Genomic DNA, 25,045 nt, shown 5'->3' on the forward strand with positions numbered 1-25,045 from the left:
CCTCCTCCCCTACTTCTTCATTAACAGTGTGGACCTCAAATATCTCGGGCCTTTGCATAAACTTGACAGATCTTTCCCTACAGGTTGCTACTGACAAACCAGACATAATCTGTCAAACAGAAACTTTCCTTACTCAAGATGTCTCTGACTCCCAAGTATCTCTCCCGGGTTACTCCCTCCTCCAGTATGACAGACCTGAGCCTCGTCCTGGTGGAGGAGTTGCTCTCTTCATCAAAAACTATATTCCTCACTCTCCATGCACTGCTCTCACTCCACCACACCCTCAGCAATACCTCTGGCTACGGATTACCCTCCACTCCCACCTCATGTTTATAGGTGTGCTGCACCGTCCACCAAACAGTGATGACTCCATTTACACCTCACTATCTGAAAACATGGACCATCTTCTATATTTTCATCCAAACTCTCTCTTCCTCATATGTGGTGACTTCCATTGTCATCATACCAGTTGGCTTGGTGTGGGTACCTCTCTCACCTGTCATGGCACTTCAGCAAAAGACTTCTGCGAATCATTGAGACTGACTCAATCGGTCAACTTTCCAACCCGGATCTCAACCAACGGTATTTCATCTTTTCTGGATCTGATTTTGACAAATTTTCCTGAAAATATCTGCTGTTCTTCCATCGCTCCAATCGGTTCTTCTGATCACATGCTTGTCAAAGTAAACAACACTGTCTGTTATTAGAGAACCACCTCAGCGCCGTCGAGTCCGGCATTTCACTCAAGCCCACTGGCAGGGTCTCCAAGCAGCCATCAAACTTCTAGACTGGTCTCCCATCGCTACTTTCTCCAACATCAACTCATCCTGGGAAATATTTCAAAGAAACTTGCTCTCTCTCATGCACAGATTTATCTCCTCTCGTCTTCAGTTGCCCAACCCTTCCTCCCACCCATGGTTCACTGAAACAACTTTCCTTTGCTTCATGGAAAGCAAACCCAACTGAGGGTAATCTCAGTTCTGTCCATAAAACTCGGAACAAGTGTGTATCTACCTTCAGGAGAGCCAGAAAACAACATCTTTCTAGTCTCAAGACTGAACTCTCAAATGTCTCTTTCTCCTCCAAATCGTGGTGGCGTCTAACCAAATCTGTTTCTGGTGTTTGTTTCCCCTTCATCCCCTCCCTTACCTCAAACGGCCGCAAAGATGATACCGCACGTGAAAAGGCTAAATGCCTAAACTCGGTGTTTGCATCTAAATCTTGTGTCCAAAACCCATCGCTTTCTCGACCCACCTTACCCAGTCGCACCCAACTGTCCCTGCACTGTGTGTCCTTTTCTCCTGACAAAATGGAGAGTTTGCTATCAAACCTCGACTCAGATTCTGCAACCGGTCCAGGCGGCATCAGCCCACGTGTCCTAAAAACCTGCTCCTCTGCTCTTGCTCACCCTCTCTTTGTTCTATTCACCCTCTCATTTGCTCAAGGTCATCTGCCATCTACTTGGAAATCAGCACACATTACTGCCCTGCATTAAATAGTTGCAAAAACAGATCCCTGCAACTACAGACAAATCAGCCTTCTCCCTATCATCAGCAAGGTTATGGAATTCATCATCGCTTCAGATATAAATCCTTCCTGTTCTCCAATGGCCTGATTTCTGATCATCAATTTGGTTTCAGACCAGGTCACTCTACCCTTGATGTGCTGCTTCTGCTCTCCCAACAATGGATGGAGGTCCTCAATGCCAGACAGGAAATCCGAGCCGTATCCCTGGACATATCGCGTGCTTTTGACACGGTCTTGCACCTTGCCCTGCTCACCAAACTCTCTTCCTATGGTATCCAAGGCCATCTCCACTCATGCCTCGCAGATTTCCTCTCCTGTCGCAGTCAACGTGTAGCCCTTAATCGAGTTCTCTCATCCCCTCTTCCTGTCCAGGCTGGAGTTCAAGACAGCGTTCTGGGCCCTGTTCTTTTTCTGGTTTTCATCAATGATCTCTCTGACTCTCTGGAAAACTCTCTTAATCCCTTTGCTGATGACTCCATCCTCTGCCATTCCATCTATCATCCCTTTGACTGGCAAGCCACAGATTCTTCGCTCTCCGCAGATCGAAATAAAATCACAAACTGGTCCAACACGTGCAAAATGTCTTTCGATCCTGACAAATCTCACACTCTCACTCTGTTTCTCCGAAAGGACCGTTTGGAAAACCCCCATCTACTTTGTCAACAATCCTCTTGAAGAAGTCCTTTCCTTCAAGCTTCTGGGTCTCACTATCTGCCATGATCTTTCCTGGGAAAGCCACATTTCCAACCTGGCCTCCAAAGCCAGTCGCCGACTGGAAATCCTCCGTCGTGCAAAGTCCTTCCTCGGCCCATCTGAGCTCCTGACCACATACAAACCTTTCGTCCACAGCCTGATGAAGTGCTGCTCTCCCCTCTGGGCTGATGTTCCTGCCTCTCAACTTTATCGGCTTCACGCTGTGGAAACCAAGGCATTTAGGATAATTGGTATCTCCCGCAGTGAGGGTGAGTCTTTGAGCCTCTCACTATCTCAACACAGGCAGGTCTGGTGGTCTTTCTGTTTTCTACCATCTTCTCTCCTGTCTTGCCCCCCCCCCTGCTCTGTATGTGATATGTTGATATGTCCCCACCAAATTTCCGCAGGGTGCTCAAGGTCCGCCAACAACCCCATACACTGTTCACCTTCACTCGATCATTCCTCTTTTTTCCCGCCTTTGGAATAAATTCCTACACTGTTCAGTACCATTTTCCCCTCCAGGCCTTCAAAACAGTTGTTCACCACCACCTCTCATCTTTCCACATCCAAAACCTCGATCTTTTCTACCGCCGTTAATCCACCTCGAACCCACCTCCTTCAAATTGCCTGCTTACCTTCCAGAAAGTCCCTGTAATGTCCATCTTGTATACCCCGTGTTCCCCGTCCTATCCCTCTCCCTTCCACAGATCTCCTCATGTCTCTGTTCCCCGCCCCTTTTGTCTCATGACCCCCTTGCTGTGTGTTGTGTGTTCGCTCTCATACAAGCCTCGACAATGTATACAAAAAAAAAGAAAGTTTTCGATCATCCATGTTCAGTAGGTGTGTCACTTTTCTTGTTTCTTCAGTCGTTTTTCTGTTGCATATCAGATTGTATCTGTGTCCTTGTCCTTGGTCATTGATGAGGTTACTCAGTGAGTCCAGAGCCAGACAAAACAGGAGGGGGAAAAGACTGTCACCTTGTAAGATGCCACGCCACATCTTTACTGCTGGGATTTCAATCTTTCCTTCTCGGTAAGGTAGTATCAGAGTTGTATTCCAGAGCGTCATTCCTTTCTCAATCAGTGTGGTTATCTGGGGGTCAATTTTGTATACTTGCATGCATTTTATAATCCATGAATGTGGGACACTATTAAAGGCTTTTTTTGTAATTTATCCAGGCCTTGGATTGGTTGGTTTGCCAGAGTTTTCGAGGATGGTTTTGTTAAACAATAAATGGTGTATTGTTCCATAACATCCCATTTTACACCCTTTCTGCTCTGCCTCAAAAGCTCCTTGTTGAGTGAGGTGGTCGTAAACTGCATCAGTGATTACAGCTGTTAAAAGTTTGTATGTTGTTGGTCTATATTTGTTGGGTAGATGGGTTTCTTCAGATTTGGGAATCAGAAGAATGTTGCCTTCTTTGAGCCATTCGTCCCTTGACTGTTCCCCTTGGATGAGCCAATTAAATGCGAGCGTAGTGAGGATGGAAAGCACACAGTTGATTGAACCAGAAGTTCGGAATCCCATCCGGGCCTGGGCATTTGAAGTTCAGTACTTTTGAGAGATGTTTTCTAATTTTTTTTCTCGTCAATTGCCAGTGGGTGCATTTCCTGTAGCTGTTGTATTTTATTTTCTAAGTGTCGTATCCACTCTACTTCCTTGTCGTGTTCTTTTTCGTCTTCAAATACACCTTTACAAAACTTTTCTGGGTCCTCTTTTAGGGGGAGTTGTCACATTTTGTTTCTGCTTCCCGAGCTCTTGATAGAAGTTTTTTGGGCTGTTTTCAAACTTGATTTTCTCTCCTGTGTGTATTTTTTTATGTCGGAATAATTGTGCCAATTGACCGAAATCCTTGTGGCAAAAAGAACACTTGTAGGGCTTCTCTCCCGTGTGTATTCTTTGATGATTCTTCAGACTTTGCGAAAGACGAAAGGCCATGGGACACACAGAACATTTGTAGGGCTTCTCTCCTGTATGTATTCCTTGATGACTCCTCAACGTTTGCGAAAGACGAAAGGCCATGGGACACACAGAACATTTGTAGGGCTTCTCTTCTGTGTGTGTTGTTTGATGATTCTTCAACGTTTCCAAACGACCGAAGGCCTTAAGACACACAGAACATTTGTAGGGCTTCTCTCCTGTGTGTGTTCTGTGATGTTTCTTCAAAGATTCCAAACGACCGAAAGCCTTAAGACACACAGAACATTTGTGTGGCTTCTCTCCTGTGTGTATTATCTGATGTTGTTGCAAGTGTGATGAACGAACAAAATCCTTGCTGCAAACAGAACACTTATATGGCTTCTCTCCTGTATGTGTAATATGATGAGCCTTCAAGTGTTGTGGTTGAACAAAGGCTTTAAGACACACAGAACATTTGTAAGGCTTCTCTCCTGTATGTGTTCTTTGATGATTCTTCAAAGTTTCCAAACGACTGAAGGCTTTAAGACACACAGAACATTTGTGTGGCTTCTCTGCTGTGTGTATTATCTGATGCTGATGCAAGTGTGTTGAACGAAGAAAATTCTTGCTGCACACAGAACACTTATATGGCTTCTCTCCTGTATGTGTGCTTTGATGAACCTTCAAGTGATGTGGTTGAACAAATGCTTTAAGACACACAGAACACTCGGAGGGTTTCTCTCCTGTGTGTACTTGCTGATGCCTTCTTGATGTTGTCCTATCAGCAAAGGCCTTAGGACACACGGAGCACATATGTGGCTGCTCTCCGATATGTGTTCTTTGATGAATGTATAATTGTGTTGATTGACAACACACACAGCATTTGTAAGGCTGCTCACCTGCGTGTATTATTTGATGTTGTTTTAAAGGTGACAACGCAGTAAATAATTTTGTGCACACAGAACACCTGTGTGGTCCCTCACTTCCCTGGCTATTTCTGAGGGTCTCTGTGCAGCTTTTACAACTACTATTGCAAGACATGCTGAAAAATGTGTCAGTTCCTAGGCAAACAGTGTGTGTCATGTGACGATTGAAAACTTCCGAGTAGAACTGGGAACAGCTGGAACAAGAAACCAGTTGCATTTGTTTCCCTGGAAAGACAAATCACAAAAAGGCATTTAAAATTTTGCATAACTGACAGATATTTCATTCAGGTTAGATTAAACATTTGCCATATTTCTCTCCTCCACTCCATACAGAAGACTACATATCAAGAATTCAAAAAATGGTAGGATTTTTGATATTCTCAAATGGGCCTGACAGTGACTGAGGTTATTCGATTGTTCTGGGTAGTGGATAATAGTAACGTCTGATGGACGGTCCATATTTATATTTTCTAAGGTTTCCCTTTATACTATTAACAAATTGATTACAGATGCATATTTTTTCAGTGCGATAGGACGAAGGAGGGGCAACAAACAAGGTTGAAAGGGAAGAAGATGCAGGACGAGACGAGAGAAGGTATGAGATCAAACTTCCGCCAACCTAGCCTCAGTAAGAGCAGATTTTGTGCCTTAACAAGTGATTTTCAAACCTTTGGCCTTTACCAACTCAAGAAAAGTGGGGTAGGACAAAGAGTTTCAGGCCCACCAGGCCTGCTGAAGAATGCAAGGTGCACTTGCACCTGCCTTGAGAGGATTGCATGGAAAATTAGCTTCTCGTGCACATACCATCAGAAATGGTGAGACCCATGGACATTGAATGGATCAGGACATAACAGCCAAAGCAACAGAAGAAAGAGAGTGGGAAAACGCAACAACAGCAGGGTTGAGGGACAAATAAGGGATGTGGGGAAGAATGAGGGGTACATAAGGACAAAGGGGATGGAAAAGATGGATAAAGAAGCAAGCACTCAGGTCGGAGAAACTGGAAATTTTGAAGGAAGTGAACAAGGGCTGTGGGTGTTAAAGGGGATAGAAAATATCATGGTTTTGGAATCGGGGTGGGGAAGGATGATCTGAGATGGTGGTGAACAGTTGTCTTGAAAAACTGGAGGGAATAATGAGATTGAAGAAAATGTAGAAATTGGTTCCAAAGGAGGGGAAAAAGAGGAACGAATGAGTGCAGTGATTCTGGATTTTGGAAGTTTATTAGAAGGGTTTTGCTGGTGGATCGCATGCGCCCTGAAGAAACCTGGGAAAGGGGAGAGGGTGCAAGATCAGAACGGAACCAGTAGAAGACAGAGAGACCACACACCTGTCTGCTGTGATAGGCCCACAGACTCAGCTTTGTCGTGGGCGATTCCTATGATTTGATTCCTTAGTTCCCATGGCATCAAGGTGAGCAAGGTGTGAAGCAGGGGCACCAGCCCAGAGAGGAGAGCAGTACTCCATCAAGCTGTGGATGAAGGCCTCGTGGGTGGATAAGAGTTCACATATCAAGTAAATGGGAGGGTTTGCTGGACGGTCCTTTCGGAGAGCAAGTGTGTGGGATTTCTCAAGACTGAAAGGCACATTCAAAGTGTTGAACAGCTCGTGATTCTATAAAGATCTGAAGAGAGGGAAGAGGCTCCTGCCTGCATCTTTGAAGGATGAGAGATTGCCCAACAGAGTGTGGAGTAATGAGCAAATCGATAAAGAGGATTTTCCAGAAAGATAGTTAACGAAGATTAGAAATAAGATGGGGCAAAAACACTGACTTGGGCCACTCCAGCCTTGACAGACAAGAGATGAGGGCATTCCGTTGAGAGCCACACCTTGGCTACGAGAGTTGAGGAAGTCAATAAGCTATGTCATGTGTGGAGTTGGCCTTGGATGCTGCAAGCAGAGGGCTTGGAAAGCAAGGTGGGGTGCCAGACTGTATCGAAAGCTCGAGATATGTCTAGAGAGACGGCCCTGATTTCATGTCTGATATTGACAGCTTCCATCCATTGTTGGCAAGAAAGATGGGTTGGGAGAGTAGAAGCAGCATGTCCAAGGTCGAGTGACCTGGTCGAAATACAAATTGATGATCTGAGATGAGGTCATTGGAGAAAAGGAAGGATTTTATGTCAAAAGACCTTGCCGATTCAGAGAGGTACTGTGAGCGTGTATGACTTAGCTGGATTAAAAATCGTGTTGCAGGTGTGAAAAGCAGTTTCTGATCTTCTGCAGGTTTGCTGTGAGAGGTACGATAAACTTGTCTTTCAAAGTTGTCAAGTCCCCGGAATATCAATTGGTTTGTTATTCCCAATGCTATTTCCATAGAGTGTGTTGGTGAAATAAAAACTTTCAAACTTTCGCTTAATTGGAAATAAATATTTTCGATGTAAAAAATAAGAAACCAAACAAGTAAACACACCGTGAATGTGTTTTCTGCGTAACTCGGCATACCTTCGAGCAGCTGAGCAGCGATGCTCGCCTCCTCAGGAGGAGAATCACACGGTTCCTGCTTTACATGCTCATTGCTCAAAGCATCTTGGGAAGTCTGAAAAAAGGTACTCTGGAAGGTTTCCATCTTAACCAGAGGAGCTACATCTGCAAACCGTATGACATCAGTTCATTAGAAGAATGAAAGGAACAAACGAGGAAGAAAAAAACCAAAAAACTTTTAAACAGAAAAAAAAGATTTCCAAAACATAATTTTGTCAAACCTCGTGCAAAAATTGTCATCAAAATAAATGTCTCGGCCCCGATCCATTTCTAGTTTGTCAAATTAGAAACATGTGATTCTGCTCGAACGACTTGAACACGTATGTCAATGAAACGTCAAACAATGAAAAACGAGTCAAAAATGTAGAATTTTTTTTTATTTTCCAGAATTTTAAACTGGTCAAAGAAATCACAAGAAATCGAATTAAAAACATTCATAAAGGAGAAAAGTACATCATCATTCCAAGGTTATTCTTTTTGATAAAAAAAAACCAACGATTGAAAGAGAACAATAGTGTCACACAATCAATCATTCCATTGATGCATTGTGGCACTCACTTGTCTGACATATTTTCGTCATTATCAACAAGGAAAGAGTTGTTGCTAAGAATGGAAAGGCATCATCATTCAGCATATTCAAGTTACTTGATACTCCCCCCACCCTATCCCAGAAATCTCAAGTGAGAATGTGTGATGGTTATATAAACGATCTGCATCCTTTTTAAAATTTACGAGTAATAGGTATCCACAACCATTCCCTCTTGAGATTTTTGAGATAGGGTGCAGGGAAAGTAAAGTAACTTGAATATGCTGATGGTGACATAAAGAGAGCTCAGCTTAAGCCACAACTTAGACTATTCTTTCTCAAACGACACCTTATGCCAAAGCTCCAGCACCAGCTTGTGAAAAAACAGTGGGGAACAGACATGAAGAGATGTATGGAATGGAGAGGGATGGGGTGGGGTGCACGGGGTAAACAATATGGACACTACAGGGACTTTCAGGAAGGAAAGCAAGGAATTTGAGGGAGGTGGGTTTGGGGTGGATTAGCGGGGGTAGAAAATATCGTGGTTTTGGATGGGGGAAGATAAGAGGTGGTGGTGAAAAGTTGTTTTGAAGACTTAGAGGGAAGAGTGGGATTGAAGAGAGTGTGGGAGTTTGTTCCAAAGGTGGGAAAAAAAGAGGAATGAAAGAGTGAAGGTTAGCAGTCATTCTTGATTTTTGAGAAAAATGCCAGGGGCATAAAAGGCCCCTTTATATGGTGTGTGTGCTATGTGGCAAACTATAGAAAAAGAATGGACATTGCACAGCTTGTGGAAAATGCCAGACGATAGAAAATAAGGCAGATTCAAAAAAAATCTCGTGCTGTACTCACCTTGTGTTCTTAGGAGGAACCAAGCAATGCTCTCAAAAAGTTCATACAAAGGGGCACCAATTTTTAAAACAAATTAGTCACACACATGCACATTATCTTATGTGTTTTCGTTTTCAAGGTCCACAAAAAATACTTTATATACTGACGGGTTTTAACCGATACAGTATATGTAGGGTGCCCCTTTAGAGGATCTTTTCTCGAACATTACTATGTACGCGCAGCTTGCTGGCACGGGGAGCACAAGCAGGAGTGGCGCGGGTACGAGCGATGGGGGTACGAGCGGCCCCAGTCCATTCCAAGTGAGCAGGGGATAGTTTGACCGCTGACCGCTGACCGCTGACCGCTTCAAGAATCATTACGGTCTCCGCAACGTAAAACTGACAGGCAAGTGTGCCTCCGCCTACCATGAGGCGGCCAATGTGTTCCCTGCTCAACTCGCGCAGCTCATCGAGGAGAAGGGGTACCTGCCGGAGCAGATGTTCAATGTGAACGAGACTGGCCTGTTTTGGAAAAAGATGCCAACGCGAACTTTTGTCTCGAAGCACGAGGGGACAGCATTGGGATTCAAGGCCACAACGGACCGGGTATCTCTTCTCTGCGCAAATGCAAAAGGGTACTGTATGATGAAGCCCATGATGGTGTACCGTTCCCTGAACCCACGTGCTCTCAAGGACAAGAACAAGCACATGCTGCCTGTGTTTTGGAGGGCTATCAGGAAGGCATGGGTGATGGCAGCAATTTTCATGGACTGGTTCCATAACTGTTTTGTTCCTCGGGTGGAGAGGTACCTGGCTGAACAAAAACCTTGCATTCAAGATTCTCCTGCTCTACAATGCTCCTGGCCACCTGAATGTGGCTCAGCCAAATGTCGAGGTGATCTTTCTGTTGCCCACCACCACCTCCCTTATCCAGTTGTTCCACCAAGGGGTAATTTCGACTTTCAAAACACGTTATACCTGCCGCACCTTTCGCCGCAATTTGATTGTGATGGATGCCGACCCAGAGCTCACCGTCGGGCAGTGATGGAAGGAATTCAACATAGCTCACTGCATCGGCGCAATCAAAGAGTTGCTGGACAAGGTGAAAGCCTCCACCATCAACGCCTGCTGGCACAACCTGTGGCCACAGGCAGTGAAGAACTTCAGAGGCTTTCCCGACAACATGGAAGAGAGGCATAAAATTGTCACGGTCATGACAGGTGGGAGGAGAAGGCTTTGACGACATGGAACCGGAAGAGATGGATGCTCTTATTGCCTCGCATGCCGAGGAGGAGTTGGGAGCCATTACAGAGGTTTCTGAGGAGGAGAAGGAGGAGGAAGAGGTGGGCAGTGAAGAGGAAGAGGTGTTGAGGTCCAAACTCACGGTCAAGTTCCTGGATGAGATACTGCAGGACATTCGGTCAGTTACCGAGAGGCTGTAAGACGTCGATCCGGTCATGGAGCATTACTTCAAAGTCAAGAGGGGATTGGATGATGTGATGCTCCCATACAAGGAGCTACATCGAATTCTACAGCAATCTGCCAGGCAGCTCTCAATCACGGAGTTCTTCCGCCATGGTCCGCCCACCTCAGGAGCACCAGCACCTTCACCTGCCTCACCTGCATCACCTGTCTCTCCTGCCTATCCAGCCTCTCCCACCTCCCATTCGCTGAGCAACTCTTCAGGATCCTCATCTGCTTCAGTGCCCTTACCTACATTCCTTTCGGTGCACGATTCATCAGCAACCCCACCTGTGTGGCCTTCAGACGACTCCACTGAGTTCACTGGATTTTAAAAAAATCATCATCATTTGAAAAGTTGCATTCGTTTGTGCAAATCTTCTTCTTTCGGCTGCTCCCGTTAGGGGTCGCCACAGCGGATCATCCGTTATGATCCGCATCATGATTTGGCACAGGTTTTACGCCAGACGCCCTTCCTGACGCAAACCTGGTCGCCTCTTACGACACAGGGTTCATTCGTTTGTGCAAATAAACATTTGAAATGGTACCTGGTGCTGTTTAATTTTTTTACTTTTACGGTATGGTTGATTAATCTCCTTTAATAAACTGTTAATTGCATTCCTTCAATAAACATTGGAAATGGGACCTCGTGTTCTTTTTTTTTTATTTGTAAGCATTTTTTATGAGACTGTAATCATGTGCATTAACAGTCGAAAAGATTTTAAACTTTGAAAAGTTTCCCCGATGAACCAGGAACTGCTGGGAACCTATTCCCCCTTTTCCAATAAAACAATGCGTGGCATTCGCGGCTTCGCCATTTGCGGTATTTTTCCCGGGTCACGAACCGCTGGGAACCTATCCCCCTTTTTCCCATTGAAACAATTTGTGGTGTCTACATTTGCGGCTTCACCATTCGCGTTATTTTTTCCGGGTCACGAACCGCTGGGAACCTATCCCCCCTTTTTCCATTGAAACAATGCCCCACTATTCGCGGATTCGCCATTCCTGGCATGTTCCAGGAACGTATCTCCCATGAATAGCAGGGTCCAATAGTACTGAACTTACAAAATGAACACTTGTACAGTGGGAAACACAACAGGTACCAGATATAAGGGAGCAAAGTGTTTATATTATGGAAGGAAATGTATTCTTATCATTCAAGTTGAACTATAACAGTAATGTTGTTGTAGTCATAGTTGCTCAAACCTTTGATAAACGAGAAGTAATCATCAACAAACTCCGACTCCACCTTCACCTTCACAATAAAATCTGAAAAAAAAAAAACATATGTGTTTGACCCTTGTTAAGAGGAAACAATTTGTAAATTTGATTTAAAAAACAAAACAAAAGGAGTAACATGCAATGAAAATGACGTCAGCACGCTTGAGCAGTTTGTTGTCCGATGTTTCCCATCGTCTAAAATAGCTAGAAGCAAAATACAAGTGTTGTTTCGGTTGCTCAGGCAAGCCATGTCACCTGAGAGCAAATTTTAAGCGAGCTAATGATATTTGGTGGATATATTGGAATTATGCAAATGAGCTATTCGTCCAATCACGTTTCAAAGTATGTATTCCAAATGCATCCTTGTGTCCAAAAACCCCATTCTCGAATTTTAAATCACTGAAATATTCCATTAGATAGCAAAGATATTGCAAGATATTAAAATTTGGCATACATATTGGATTTATGCAACGTATACATATTTCCGCAACAGAGATTTCTTATGCGTTTTAGTATGGTGTTCTGGGGGACCCCATAGAAATGCAATGTGGGAAAAAAAAACTTCTGTTGCAATTTGTTCCAAGTCGAATGAAAAAAGAAGGGCTAGATTTCCTGGAATAAAACACATGACAGGTAATAAAAACATTTTCAACCAGAAGGGCACTTTTTGACGTAGCGACGTCGCCAGATATGCCTCCGCCCACATGATTCCATCATTATACATACTTGCAACAAGTGCCACACCCCATGATCCAGTCAATTCATGACTCCCCAGGCCTGACCCAGATGTCTGTTGACCTCTGGCTCACAGCCGGCGGAGACATGAATATCACTGCCAAGGTAAGTGAATCTCTCCGTGACCTCAACATACACACCACAAACAGGTGCAAACATAGCAGCATCCAAGATGCCATTGAAAGCTTGCATCTTAGTTTTGACCCAGGAAACCCATAATCTCAGCAGCTACGACTCCTCATTCAGCACCTTGAGGGCCCCCAAAAGGATGTCCGGAGTCTCAGTGAAGGTGACTGCATCGTCTGCGAATTCAAGGACAGAGATCTTGACATTCTCAAACGATGCACTGCAACTTGATCTCTCTGACATCCTCCCCAGAATCCAGTCCATACAAGCTCGAAAAAGTGTGGGGGCCAGTGCACACCCCTGACAAACTCCAGTAAAAACTGGAAACAAGTCAGAGATGGAATCACCACATCTCACAGCACTCTCAGTTCCAGAGTATAGTTCAGACATCAGATTGATCACTTTTAGTGGCACACCACGAAGACCAAGAACCCTCCAGAGGGCATCCCGATTCACTGAATTGAACGCTTTGCAGAGATAAATATTGGCTGCAAGCAGCCCCCGCCGAAACAATCATCTGCATTTAGTGAGGAACCAAAGAGCAAAGATAGTCAATCGTTGACCTCATTGGTGAAAAGCATGACTGCTTTGAGCACTGGTGCTCAAGCAGATAGTGGCGAACCCTTTCAAAAATTATCCGAGCAAAGACCTTGCCCGTCACTGAGAGCAGCGTCACCCCTCGGTAGTTGTTGCAGTCCTAGCGATCACCCTTCCCTTTCCAGAGAGGGACAACGAGGCCCTTCTTCCAGTCAGTTAGAATGATGCCTGTGTTCCAGGCAGGCAGAGCAGAGAAATGCATGTAACGACATGAGTACAGCATTTCCACCAGCCTTGAGAAATACAGCATGGCTTCCACAAATACCAGTAGGTTTACCCATTGCAACCGGTTAATCGCAGCCTGTGTTTCCACAAACGAAGGTGGATCACAGTTGATTGGAGTGTTAACAATAGGGATAGTGACACCCCTGACATCCAACTCAACAACTGGTGGATCAGCCTGGGACAGCCGCTCAAAGTAACCGGCACAGTGGGCCTTCACTTCGGACTCCTCTGTGAAGATCCCACCACCCTCCGCTCGAACTGCAGTGCACCGAGGGATAGGCTTGGAGGAACGCAACGTGCAAATTCCCCTATAAGCAGGACGAGAATCACCTGACCACAGGAGATGCTCTACCGTCTACCCCCTCATGGATTCCTCGCACATAGGCCTCCTTGTCCACGCTTAGTGCATGTACAGTTTTATGCCTCAACTCGCTGAACAGCTCAGCTCTGCTGTTAAGCCTGGCCATGGGACTCTGGTCAATGGTATCCAGTGTCCCTTGAGAGACAAAATTCTTCTTCATTTGACAGTGAGTTCCAAGACTTCCACCAGCAACATCAAGGATGGTAGTCTGAAAGACACTCCTCAACTCTTCAGGATTTTCCAAAGCACCCAGACCCCCAAAATCCACACTCAGGCTGTTTGCAAACTCCTCAGCTACCCCCTCATTCCTGAGCTTTCCAACATCCAGCCTAAACTGTGATGATACCATCCTCCCAGATTTGAACTACAACTATAGAGTTGCTCCCACAAGCCTGTGGTCGGTATTGAGGAAATGAGCATTCCGGTAGACTCTGCATTTCTGGATCATCCTCCAGCCACCATCAACGAGGACATGGTCAATCTCCTTTGCCACACCACCAAAGTTGGAATACCAAGTCTTGCGATGAGCCTGTGGGCGCTGAAACCATGAACCAGCCACCCTAAGTCCATGACTTCTTGAAAAGTCAAGGAACTCGGTGCTATTCTGGTTCACAGTTACAGACCCATGGAGACCAACACATGTCTCATATCCATCCATTTCAGTCACAGTCGATGCATTGAAATCCCCCAAGACAAGAAGAGTATCTCGCATGGGGCACTGATCAACCACAGACTCGAGCGTGGCATAGAACGCATTCTTCACGGTGAGATCAGTCGCCTCATTCGGAGAACATACAGAGACCAGGGAAACGAGACCCAAGGAGTGACTAATCCTTCGTCTCATAATATGCTCATTGACCAGTGTTACCTCAATTATCATTGGAATCAGCTTATTGGACACAGCTACAGCAACTCCTTGGGCATGGTCACAATCAGAGCGACCAGACCAATAATAGGTGTCACCACCTGCCATGATCTCACAACTATCCTGTCTCCGAACCTCAGAGAGTGCTGCAATACCGATGTTCAAATGCTTGAGCTCGGTTGATAACAGAGATTGGTCATCATCCTCTCTGAGGGATAGGACATTCCAGGCAACCACCTGAAGGGACCACCTTAGGTTAACCCAAGGAGACCACCGTCTCGTGGATGACACCTTAGCACCACTCCGCCACACACCACCGCAATCTGACCCAAGAAGCTTACCCCCATGCTTTTCCTCCTGTCATCAAGGAATGGGGGTCCAAAAGGATTTTCCCCAATCCTGTCATCCAGTGAGCTGCCCTGCGAAGGGAAGCAGCACAGGAGGTACTCCCACGGAGTGGGTTTTCAGTTTTCTTTGCATTTGTCCGTTTTGCGGAATGACGTGTTTCACTGTGGCTGGAGTGCAAATCCTGCCACTAACCTCCAAAAAAAAAATAACCCAACTGTAGAAGGACGTCCGTGGACACAGTTGGGCACTAGATATAGATGGCTGTTGGCTCACAAGGAGCTCCTCCACCTTTTGACAGGTTTTGTTTTTAATCCTGCTGGGTGCCCATATCCATAAACCCTCCTCACCAGGAAACCTGGTGGGGGAGACAGTTTAGTCACAGACAACCCGACCATGAAACAGGTTCGCACAGGTTTAAATGGTCCGCATACACGTCGGTAGCAAGTCACAGATCTAATTTGGCCTGACCTGATAATAATATTGTTCTCGGTTCTCGGAACCACATGCCTACAACAGATAGGTGTCCCAAGACAGTTATTCCATTAATGTATGTGGAGATAGTCCCTTTCCTTTTGTCAAGCGGGACAACAAGGGAGTGCGTTGCAATGATCTCATAGCTCGGTTTGCTTACATCATTTTTTCTTCATTTCATCCCGACTCTTCTTTTCGTCTGATTATTCCTGAGGTAAATCAGCCACGTGCGCCTTCGCTGTAAGGTGGGCCCTCGTTGAGGCCAGCGCATGCGGCGCCGCTGTGAGGGAACTGCTGCACAGAGATCCTCGTTCCCGGGCGAGACCTAACCCAACGTGTGCAGTGAGTCATATAGTGCGCTTAGCAATGCGGGATTATCGACTCGAGCTTCCGATGATCTGGGGAAGATTGCTGGTTGCATTAAAAAGGCATGCGAATGAATACCTCTTAAGAGGCTGCAAGAATGGTGTTTTTCACAACACAGGAAACACAGCCAGCACGACGCCCACGCTGCACGAAACGCGTACGGAGGCCGATAAAGACAACTCCACGCCATGTTGGGCAGGATATGAGTGTGCGGAGTAGAAGCGGCTTGTTCCTTTTCAACCTCAATGTCCGAAATATATTGGTGTTTGCCCCGCGCACACACTAGCGGAGTCGTGCGAACACGAGCGCTGGCCACGTGCGTAATGGCCGAACCACACTCGCTGCATGGAATGTGCTCGAAGGCAGACACATACGCAGCTCGTGAAACGTGCATGGATTTATCCATGACGATGTATCTTCGGCCCTCGCTGGCAGCAGCGGATTTTCCACGGATGGTGAACGTCTTCTCATCTCTACAGCCAGTGAAGCTGTGATTGAGCCGAGGAATGTACAGTGCGGGCCACGTTGGCGAGCACGGAGCGAGCGCGTTGATCGTTGCTGGAAAAATGCCCGAGCGGGCATGCGGGGACCCTCGGCCGGTCGCCAGGGGGTGGCCCGGGGGTTTTGCACGACAATTCGCGTACCAATTTCAGTGTGGGTGATTCGTGTCGTGTCGTGGGGTCAGAGCGGAATATTGCCGCTGTTTGAGATGGTCAGGTCAGGTATGGGAGCATGTGCCAGAACAGCGCGTCGCTGCGTCCACTTTCCGCCGGTACTCCAGGGGCCTCCGTCTGGCCATCCCCCAGGCAGATGCCAGGCCCATCCCCATCTCCTTGAGATGATGGTGAACCTGCTGCAACCATGAGGCACGTGGTCGGCCCACTGGCCTCCTCCACTCATGAAAATCCCTCGCTGAGAGAATCTGGTGAGCAGGATCAGCGTCAGGAAAACGAGCCACATGTCCATACAGCCGCAGCTGACGCTCACGGACTATGCAGGTAACAAATCTCATCCGAGTCTCTCTCAGCAACCGCTCGTTGGACACAAAATCCGACCAGCGATAGCCAAGGATTCTCCGAAGAGACCTGGTACCAAAGGAATTAAGTCTCCGTCTCAGATCCTTGGTCAAAGTCCAAGTCTCGCACCTATAGAGCAAGACTGGAAGTACCAAGGACCTGAAGACTCGGACTTTCGTCCTCCCGCACAGGTACCGGCAGCGCCACACCCCATGATCCAGTGAATCCATGACTCCCCAGGCCCGACCCAGACGTCTATTGACCTCCGGCTCACAACCTGCAGAGACATGAATATCACTGCCAAGGTAAGTGAATCTATCCACGACCTCAACATCCTCACCACAAACAGACACAGACAGGACAGCAGCATCCAAGATGTCACCGAAAGCCTGGATCTTAGTTTTGACCCAAGAAATCCGTAATCCCAACGGCTCCGACTCCTCATTCAGCACCTCGAGGGCCCCCAAGAGGATGTCTAAAGTCTCCGCAAAGATGACTGCATCATCTGCAAAATCAAGGTCCGAGATCTTGACATTGCCAAACGATGCACCGCAACTTGATCTCTCCGACATCCTCCCAAAAATCCAGTCCATACAAGTGCTGAAAAGTGTGGGGGCAAGTACACATCCCTGACGAACTCCAGTAACAACTGGAAATAAGTCAGAGATGGTACCACCACACTTCACAGCACTCTCAGTACCAGAGTAGAGTTCAGACATCAGATCGATCAGTTTCGGTGGCACCCCACGAAGACCAAGAATCCTCCAGAGGACATCCCGTTTCACTGAATCGAACGCTTTACAGAGATCAACATAGGCTGCAAGCAGCCCCTGCCGAAACTCTCGTCTGCGTTCGGTGAGGACACGAAGGGCAAGGATACGGTCAATCGTTGACCTCTTTGGTGTAAAGCCTGACTGCTCTGGACGCTGGTGCTCAAGCAGATGGTGGCGAACCCTATCAAGAATTATCCGAGCAAAGACCTTGCCCGGCACTGAGAGCAGCGTCACCCCTCGGTAGTTGTTGCAGTCTTGGCGATCACCCTTCCGTTTCCAGAGAGGGACAACAAGGCCCCTCTTCCAGTCAGTTGGGATGATGCCTGTGTTCCAGGCAGAGCACAAAACTGCATGCAACGACACGAGTGCAGCATTTCCACCAGCCTTGAGAAGTTCAGTATGGATGCCACAGATCCCTGGAGCTTTGCCCCGTTTCAACTGGTTCACCACAGCCCGTGTTTCCACAAGCGATGGTGGACCACAGTTGATTCGAGGGTCAGCAACAGGAATTGTAACACCCTTGACGTCCAACTCGACAGCTGGGGGATCAGCCTGGTACAACCGCTCAAAGTAACCGGCCCAGCGGGCCTTCACTTCAGACTCCTCTGTCAAGAGCCTACCACTCTCTGCTCGAACTGCAGTGCTCCGAGGGATGGGCTTGGATGAACGTAATGCGCGAATTCCCCTGTAAGCGGGACGAGAATCACCTGTCCACAGGTGATGCTCTACCCCCTCACAGATTCCTCGCACATAGGCCTCCTTGTCCATCCTCAGTGCACGTACAGTTTTACGCCTCAGCTCCCTGAACAGCTCAGCTCTGCCATTCAGCCTGGCCCTGCGACTCTGGTCAATGGTATCCAGTGTCCCTTGAGAGACAAAATTCTTCTTTGCCCTGCGGTGAACTCCAAGGCATCCACCGGCAACATCAAGGACGATGGTCTTGAAGGTGCTCCACAACTCTTCAGGACCCCCCAAAGCACCCAGACCCCCCAAGTGTCCACTCAGCCTGTTCGCAAACTCCTCAGCTACTCTCTCATCCCTGAGCTTGGCAACATCCAGCCTAGGCTGGGATGGTACCATTCTCCAGGATTTAAGGTGCAGCTTTAGAGTTGCTACAACAAGCCTGTGGTCAGTATTGAGGAACTGAGCACTCCGGTAGACCCTGCAGTTCTGGATCATCCTCCAACGACCGTCAATGAGGACATGGTCAATCTCCTTTGCCACAGCGCCAGCGTTGGAATACCAAGTCCAGCGATGAGCTTGCGGGCGCTGAAACCATGAACCAGCCACCCTAAGTCCATGACTTCTTGCAAAGTCAAGGAACTTAGTGCTATTCTGGTTCATAGTTCCTGACCCATGGGGACCAACACAAACCTCATAACCATCCCTATCAGTTCCAGTCGATGCATTGAAATCCCCCAAGACTAGAAGTGTATCTCGTCTGGGGCACTGATCAACCACAGACTCGAGTGTGGCGTAGAATGTGTCCTTCATGGTGAGATCACTCGCCTCAGTCGGAGCATAAATAGAGACCAGGGAAATGACACCTAATGAGTGGCGAATCCTTAATCTCATAATACGCTCGTTGACCGGTGTTACCTCAATTATCATTGGGGTTAGCTTATTGGACACAGCTACAGCAACTCCTTGGGTATGATAACCATCAGAGCGACCAGACCAATAGTAGGTGTAACCACCCACCATTATCTCGCCGCAATCCGGTCTCCGAACCTCAGAGAGAGCTGCAATCCCGATGTCCAAACGCTTGAGCTCAGATGATAACAGAGACAGGTGATCATCCTCTCTTAGGGATAGCCTTGCTGGAAACTTAGGGATAGCCTTGCTGGTTGCTGTTTGAGATGGCCTTGCTGGAAACTAAGTGAGGCGGTTCCGGCCCAAGTTAACGGGCCACGTGAGGGGTCGGGGCCAATCAGAGCGCCCGATTCAGGTGATGACGTTCACTTCGGGGTGGCCCCTCCCCCCTATAAAGTCCGGCAGGTGCAATAAACGCCAGAGCAGTCCCTCCGCCTCTCTCTCTTTCTCCGCCACTCTCCCGCTCTCAACTCGCCCTCGTCGACACCACCACGACCCGCCTCCTGCTGTCTGGACTCCGCCTCCTCATCTCCGCCCTCACGATGTCAACCCCACCTGCTACCTGGTCCTGCCTTCCACTCCGTCCTCGCACTCTGGACTCCGCCCCTTCTCCACCCAAGTTCCTCCTTCACGAACAAGGTCTCCACAAGAGTGGCTGAAGCCAGAGACGACGCGCCCACTGCTGGGTACCGCACCACAGAGCGGTACCCCTCCCCCCCCGAAACGTATTTGTGGTGCGTTGTGTTATCAAGTACAAAGGTACAGAAATCGTGGCCTCAACTCCTTTCCCTTTTCGTTGCAATACTCCCTCTTTATCGGGTTTTCTGTGTCTGTGTATGTGCGTATGTGCTGGCGCCTGTCTGCCTAAGTAAGACTGCAGAAGATTGTTATTGTTATTATTGTTATTATTTTCACGTTAAGTCTGCTCTGTGTCCCCTTTTGTAAGTTGCCTGTTTATTTGCTGCACCACACCTCTCTCCCCTATTCCTGCACAACACATCCCAATATTTCTTGATTGTGCCACATACCTTTCCTCGCCCACTGTTAATAAATTATCATTAGGAATGTTCCCAGCTCGTCTTTGTGGTTTCTTTCATTGATCCAGCATGGTCCGAATCCTAGTTTAACCGGGACTTTGTTCCCAATGATCCGTTCCTTTTAGCCAGTGCGTCCTTGGCAGTGTCGCTTGGCTGCATCCGATTTGGTAAAGTGATCCGGTCCGGTAGAGTGATCCGGTTCGGACAAGGCGTACCGAGGGCATGTTCCCCGGTAATTAGACGACGTGATTAATTAGGTAACCCGATTAACCCATAGACGGGAGGACCCTAGGTCATGCGGTTGAGTTATTGGCGTCCACGGTCGGTTAAGTGACCCTCCGCGTCACGGAATTATCCGTGTGCGACGGCCTACAATTCCGGGGAGTCTGGTGGGAACCAGGATAGCTTCTCCCACCTAGTGGTCTTCTCACCCGACCTCCCGGCCTGCAACAATATTCACCATGACAACTAGATCATAATTGTGACGTTTCATGTCGATTGATGAAGTGGTTCAAGAGAAATATTTATTTTAAAGATTCTTGCTCTATCCAATATGGCTGCCAGACCATGTAACATTAATTATCTGTGAACACCCTGGTATCGTCAAGGCTTGGGGAACATGTCTGAGGTTTCCCCTCGATCTGTCGAGCCATTCTGGAGAAACAGATTTTTAAAGGTTTATGCTTCAAATAAAAAATCACAGCTGCCAAAGTATGTAACCTATGATGTCATAGGTGGAGAACATTTTCTTCCTCGTGGATAGTTGGTCATTCCTGTAAAGTTTCACCTTGATCTGTTCAGCCGTTTCGGAGAAAAACATTTTTGAAGGTTTTTATGTTGTTTTTGAGGGTTGTCTCGGGCTTCCGAACCTAAAAAAACATGGCTTCTGCACCACGTGACCGATGACGTCATCAATTTTCTTTCCCCATACAATTTATCCTCAAACTCTCAAACCAATCCATGCACAGCCACGTGAGCCTTATTTAATATATTTTAAAAACCCAGATCAGAAAATTAAATAATTCTGGTTGCCAGACCATGTGTCCGATCAAGTTGAAATTTAAAACGTGTATTCCCCATCAATAATACATCCATGGAGTGGTTTCAGAGATACAGAAGTCCAAAGTTTTTCCTTTTTTTCCAAAATGGCTGCCACATCATGTGACCTATGACATCATAATTATCATTAAAACATTCTATAAGAGTCGTTACACCTATGGTGAAAATTTTCTATCTGAAGCCTCGGCCTCGTGTCAGGTGTGCTTATATCTTCTTTATTTATTCGACATCTTACAGACATAAATGAACACTGATTCTACTCTGCGCATTTTACACATCATGTGCAGCGAATTTCACCTCCCTGTGATTTGTATTTATTGTTGGGTAGTTGATCGAGTCGAAAAAAAAAAATTCGAAAAATTTTTTTTTTTCGATAAAATTTTTTTTGGGGGGATCTATATATTTTTACCCTTATTTGTTGGTCGTGGTGTCGGTCTGTCCGTGTGTGTGTGTTTGTCGGGGGTTTTTGACCCCCTTGCAGTTGTTCGATTTTGATGAAATTTTGGTGGTAGGACCAGTTTATGCCCTTGTGCCGCGTAAGGTCTGCTGCTTGCTAACACCCCTTTGGTTGCCTAGCAACGGGACTATGAAAACTGTTGGAGAAGATAGACTTTGAACGAACCCTGGTCGAAAACAATAAAAAAACGAAGTTCGTTATATCTCAGAGACTGAGTCAGATATACATGAAACTGGTATGGTAGGTTCATGGTATGTCCTAGTTATGTGTGAGAAAGAACCGTTGCTATGGACCCCTCCGTTGCCTAGCAACGGCCGAAAAACCTCTAAATGTGGGGGTATTTTAACGAAAAAACAATCTGCAGCATTAACCCTTGAAGCTAGAATCATGAATTTTCTTGTGCTTAATCCTCAGGTCATTATTCCCCATCGAACGGGCCCATCGCATCAGGTTCTATTGGGTAGTCGACTACCCATGTCCGCCTACCGGCTTGTTATTCTTTTTACCGCTTCTGTACACCACCTATGAGGCCCGGTTACAAGTCACCGTCTACAATTCTAACACAATAGATGTAATTACTATTTTATGAAAAGTGTTTTTGTTTTTTTTATCCTGAAAAATCAACCATTATGAACACACAGTCATGCTTAAAGATTGACCCTTAAAACGCTGCTCAAATTATCCTTATGAAAGGGGACAGACAAATGCACAAATGTACAAACACACTGGTACACAAAAACACACCATGCTTTACATTGGTAAATGTGTGTGTTGTTACTGTCGATTGTCCCCGTGACTGCCCTGCATGGACAGGGCTGGTAATATTCCACGGTTATCCACAGCCACGAAAGTCTGATTGGCCCTTGAGCAAATGTGTTGAGCGTCCCCGCCCTCTTCAAGCTGATTGACAGTCGTAGTCCCACCCACAACTCTGATCCCTTCCTATTCCTTCACAAAGCAATGCACCTTTGTGTACTTTTCGTGGAATCTCTCCAAACTATTAAAATTTCGATCAGTTTGCACCATCCCACTATAAAATGCAGTAGATTGGTGTTTAAACCAAGTTCGTAGCTTCAGCTAATTTTGAGTTAGGCTATCGAAAAAAAAACAAGGACAAATGTGTCCAAGAGCCGTGTCCTAAAGGCAATAACAACAACAACAACTTCCGATATTTTGTCACGTGCCTTGATGGAGGCAATAGCGAGACCCGTCATGGAGGCTTCTGTTCATGATGAGAAAATTGTGTATTCACGAAATTACAGCACATTAAATGGAATAATCTTTAAATAGTAACGTGAACTTTTCGAAACTTTAAAGCAAATGTCCGAATATATTAAAAAGTTCTTGATAGATGCTCTCAAAAGGCACCCTCAACGCGAGGATGTGTACAGGTGTTTAGTATTTAAGGAGATCCGGATCCTGTATATAAAAGAGCTGAGTCCTAAAGGTTTTGTAAGAAGAAGAAGAAGAAGAAGAAGAAGAAGAAGAAGAAGAAGAAGAAGAAGAAGAAGAAGAAGAAGAAGAAGAAGAAGAAGAAGAAGAAGAAGAAGAAGAAGAAGAAGAAGAAGAACAACAACAAGAACAACGCGGAGCTCTCTTAGAGCCAGCGTTCGCTACGCGAGACGCGGCTAAAAAGAAAGAAGAATAAGAACAATAACAAATGGGAACTTTTGTGTCTCATTTTTCTTGTTGGAGGATGATGTCCCAAAGTTTAATGAGTGTTCTTGGATGGGGAATTCTTTGCAGATGACTGGGAGGTAATCTATAGGTTTATAAATTTTATCGTGGTAAATTTTTTTTGAGGATTTATGTTGTATCAAGCCAATGGAGTGTCCTGGCCATCCCTACATAAGAAGTCGACATACTTCTTGATAAATGACTTTGTCTCTGGGGGATTCGAGCGTCCTGATCCGTAGGTAGTTGTTTCTTTGAACACATAGTCGAGGCTCACGGAAGAGCTCGTCTGCTAAACACATCAGGGCTATAACCAGGATGTAAAACGAGCGGTGGAGAGAGGATGCGAGGCATGAGGGACACCAACAGCGGAGTAGAGTGCCAAGATAGAAGGAGACCCAGACAAACAAAGGGTGTGGGGAGGAATGGAGGGCAGGAGAGGATGCATGGGGGTGGACAATATGGATACAGAAAGAAACTCCAAAGAGGGAAAACTGGAAATTTGGATGGAGGAGGGCATAAAAGATCATGGTTTTTGGATTGAGGAAGATCTGAGATGGTGGTGAACAACCGTCCTGAGAACCTGGAGGGAAGAATAAGATTGAAGAGGATGTGGATGTTGATTCCACAAGTGTGTGGGGGGGAGGGGGGGGGAAGAGGAACAAATGAGTGGCGGTGAGCAACGATCCTGGATTTCGGTCGTTTCAGCTGAAAGGTCTTGATGGTGGAGGTGGACCATGTGTGCCGTGCATAAACCTGGGGGAGGACAAAGCACAGAGAAGAGCAGAGGGTGCAAAACCAAGGACATCGGCACTATCGTGCACGAGGGGACCCGAGGCGGACATCGTGAGGTTACCCACATGAAATATTATTTATTTAAATAGAGCACAACACGGAGGCCGCACGGGAACGACCAGAACGTACCGGCTCCAGACTCCTCGTCGCTTGGACAACCTCCCGGACTGAGCGCGTCGCCTCCATCGAAGTAGCTCCTCGATCCCGGGGCTTTCGTTCCGTACTCCTCCACGGACGTATCTCGGTTCATGGCGCACGGTGCAGTTCAATGCAGTCAAACAACGGCGCCGGTGAAGCACCGAACTGAAGAGAAATTAAATGATTATCGCCTCAGACGATGCACGGACCGCGGTGTCGCCACTTTACCCGTTCTCGCCGCCATGTTGCTAAGCGCAAGAAGGCGGCTTTGGTTCGTCTCTGCGATGTTTTCACAGAGTCGTCAAGATCTTTTTTTCCCATTTACATATCGGCATCCTGACGGGGCATTCGAAACTACTTGAAGGATTTTTTTTTCCCCCACATCGTATAAAACATGAATTTTTCGCCCGATTTTCCTGAACGATGAAGGGGAGCACCAATATGGCGACCGTACCACAGAGTGGTTCTGTGGAAGGAAGACTCTGCGATCAAACAATCTCTGAAATGAGTGAATTCAACAATTCCAATCGGCAGATTCGCGACATATTGAATGATTCGTGGGAAACATTCCGGGTTTTGTTTAAAAAAAAAACTGAGAGGCTAAAATAACAGGGATTCTGGATCGAACCAAGGACCCGTTAGACATTAAAACCTTCAAAAAAGCGATCCTCGGTTATCTTGCCGAACCAACCAAGAATCGTTTTGGAAGCATTTATGCAATCGAGTGCTCGGGACCGCTTAACAACATGGCGGTCTCCATGGTAACAGTGCTGCCGTGGTGCTCGAGCAAATGCTCGGGTCGTCATTTTCAGTTTTACTCGATCCTCCTGTAATAACTTCTGAAA

General features: G+C 46.6%; 1 protein-coding gene across 1 annotated transcript; it reads right to left on the bottom strand.

Annotated features, from left to right (window-relative positions):
* On the bottom strand, positions 1 to 25,045 carry LOC147009326 (uncharacterized). Its single transcript, XM_085861972.1, has 4 exons — positions 24,192 to 25,045; positions 11,550 to 11,612; positions 7,491 to 7,634; positions 1 to 5,270 (listed from the first exon to the last, which is right to left on the bottom strand). The coding sequence occupies exons 1-4, from the start codon at positions 24,310 to 24,312 to the stop codon at positions 3,913 to 3,915; spliced, it is 1,686 nt and encodes a 561-aa protein (XP_085718098.1). The 5' UTR covers positions 24,313 to 25,045; the 3' UTR covers positions 1 to 3,912.

Source organism: Eptatretus burgeri, chromosome 17, assembly GCF_056783735.1.
Source record: "Eptatretus burgeri isolate ZD-2024b chromosome 17, Ebu_testis_v1, whole genome shotgun sequence".
Taxonomy (NCBI): domain Eukaryota; kingdom Metazoa; phylum Chordata; class Myxini; order Myxiniformes; family Myxinidae; genus Eptatretus; species Eptatretus burgeri.

What these genes read in the sequence shown, in the direction of transcription:
- LOC147009326 (XM_085861972.1), bottom strand. Translation starts at nt 24,312, where the DNA reads ATGAACCGAGATACGTCCGTGGAGGAGTACGGAACGAAAGCCCCGGGA. An exon ending in CGACGAGGAGTCTGGAGCCG is followed by an intron (nt 11,613 to 24,191) that starts GTACGTTCTGGT and finishes TTTTTTTTTCAG; the next exon opens with ATTTTATTGTGAAGGTGAAG. An exon ending in CGCTGCTCAGCTGCTCGAAG is followed by an intron (nt 5,271 to 7,490) that starts GTATGCCGAGTT and finishes TTGTCTTTCCAG; the next exon opens with GGAAACAAATGCAACTGGTT.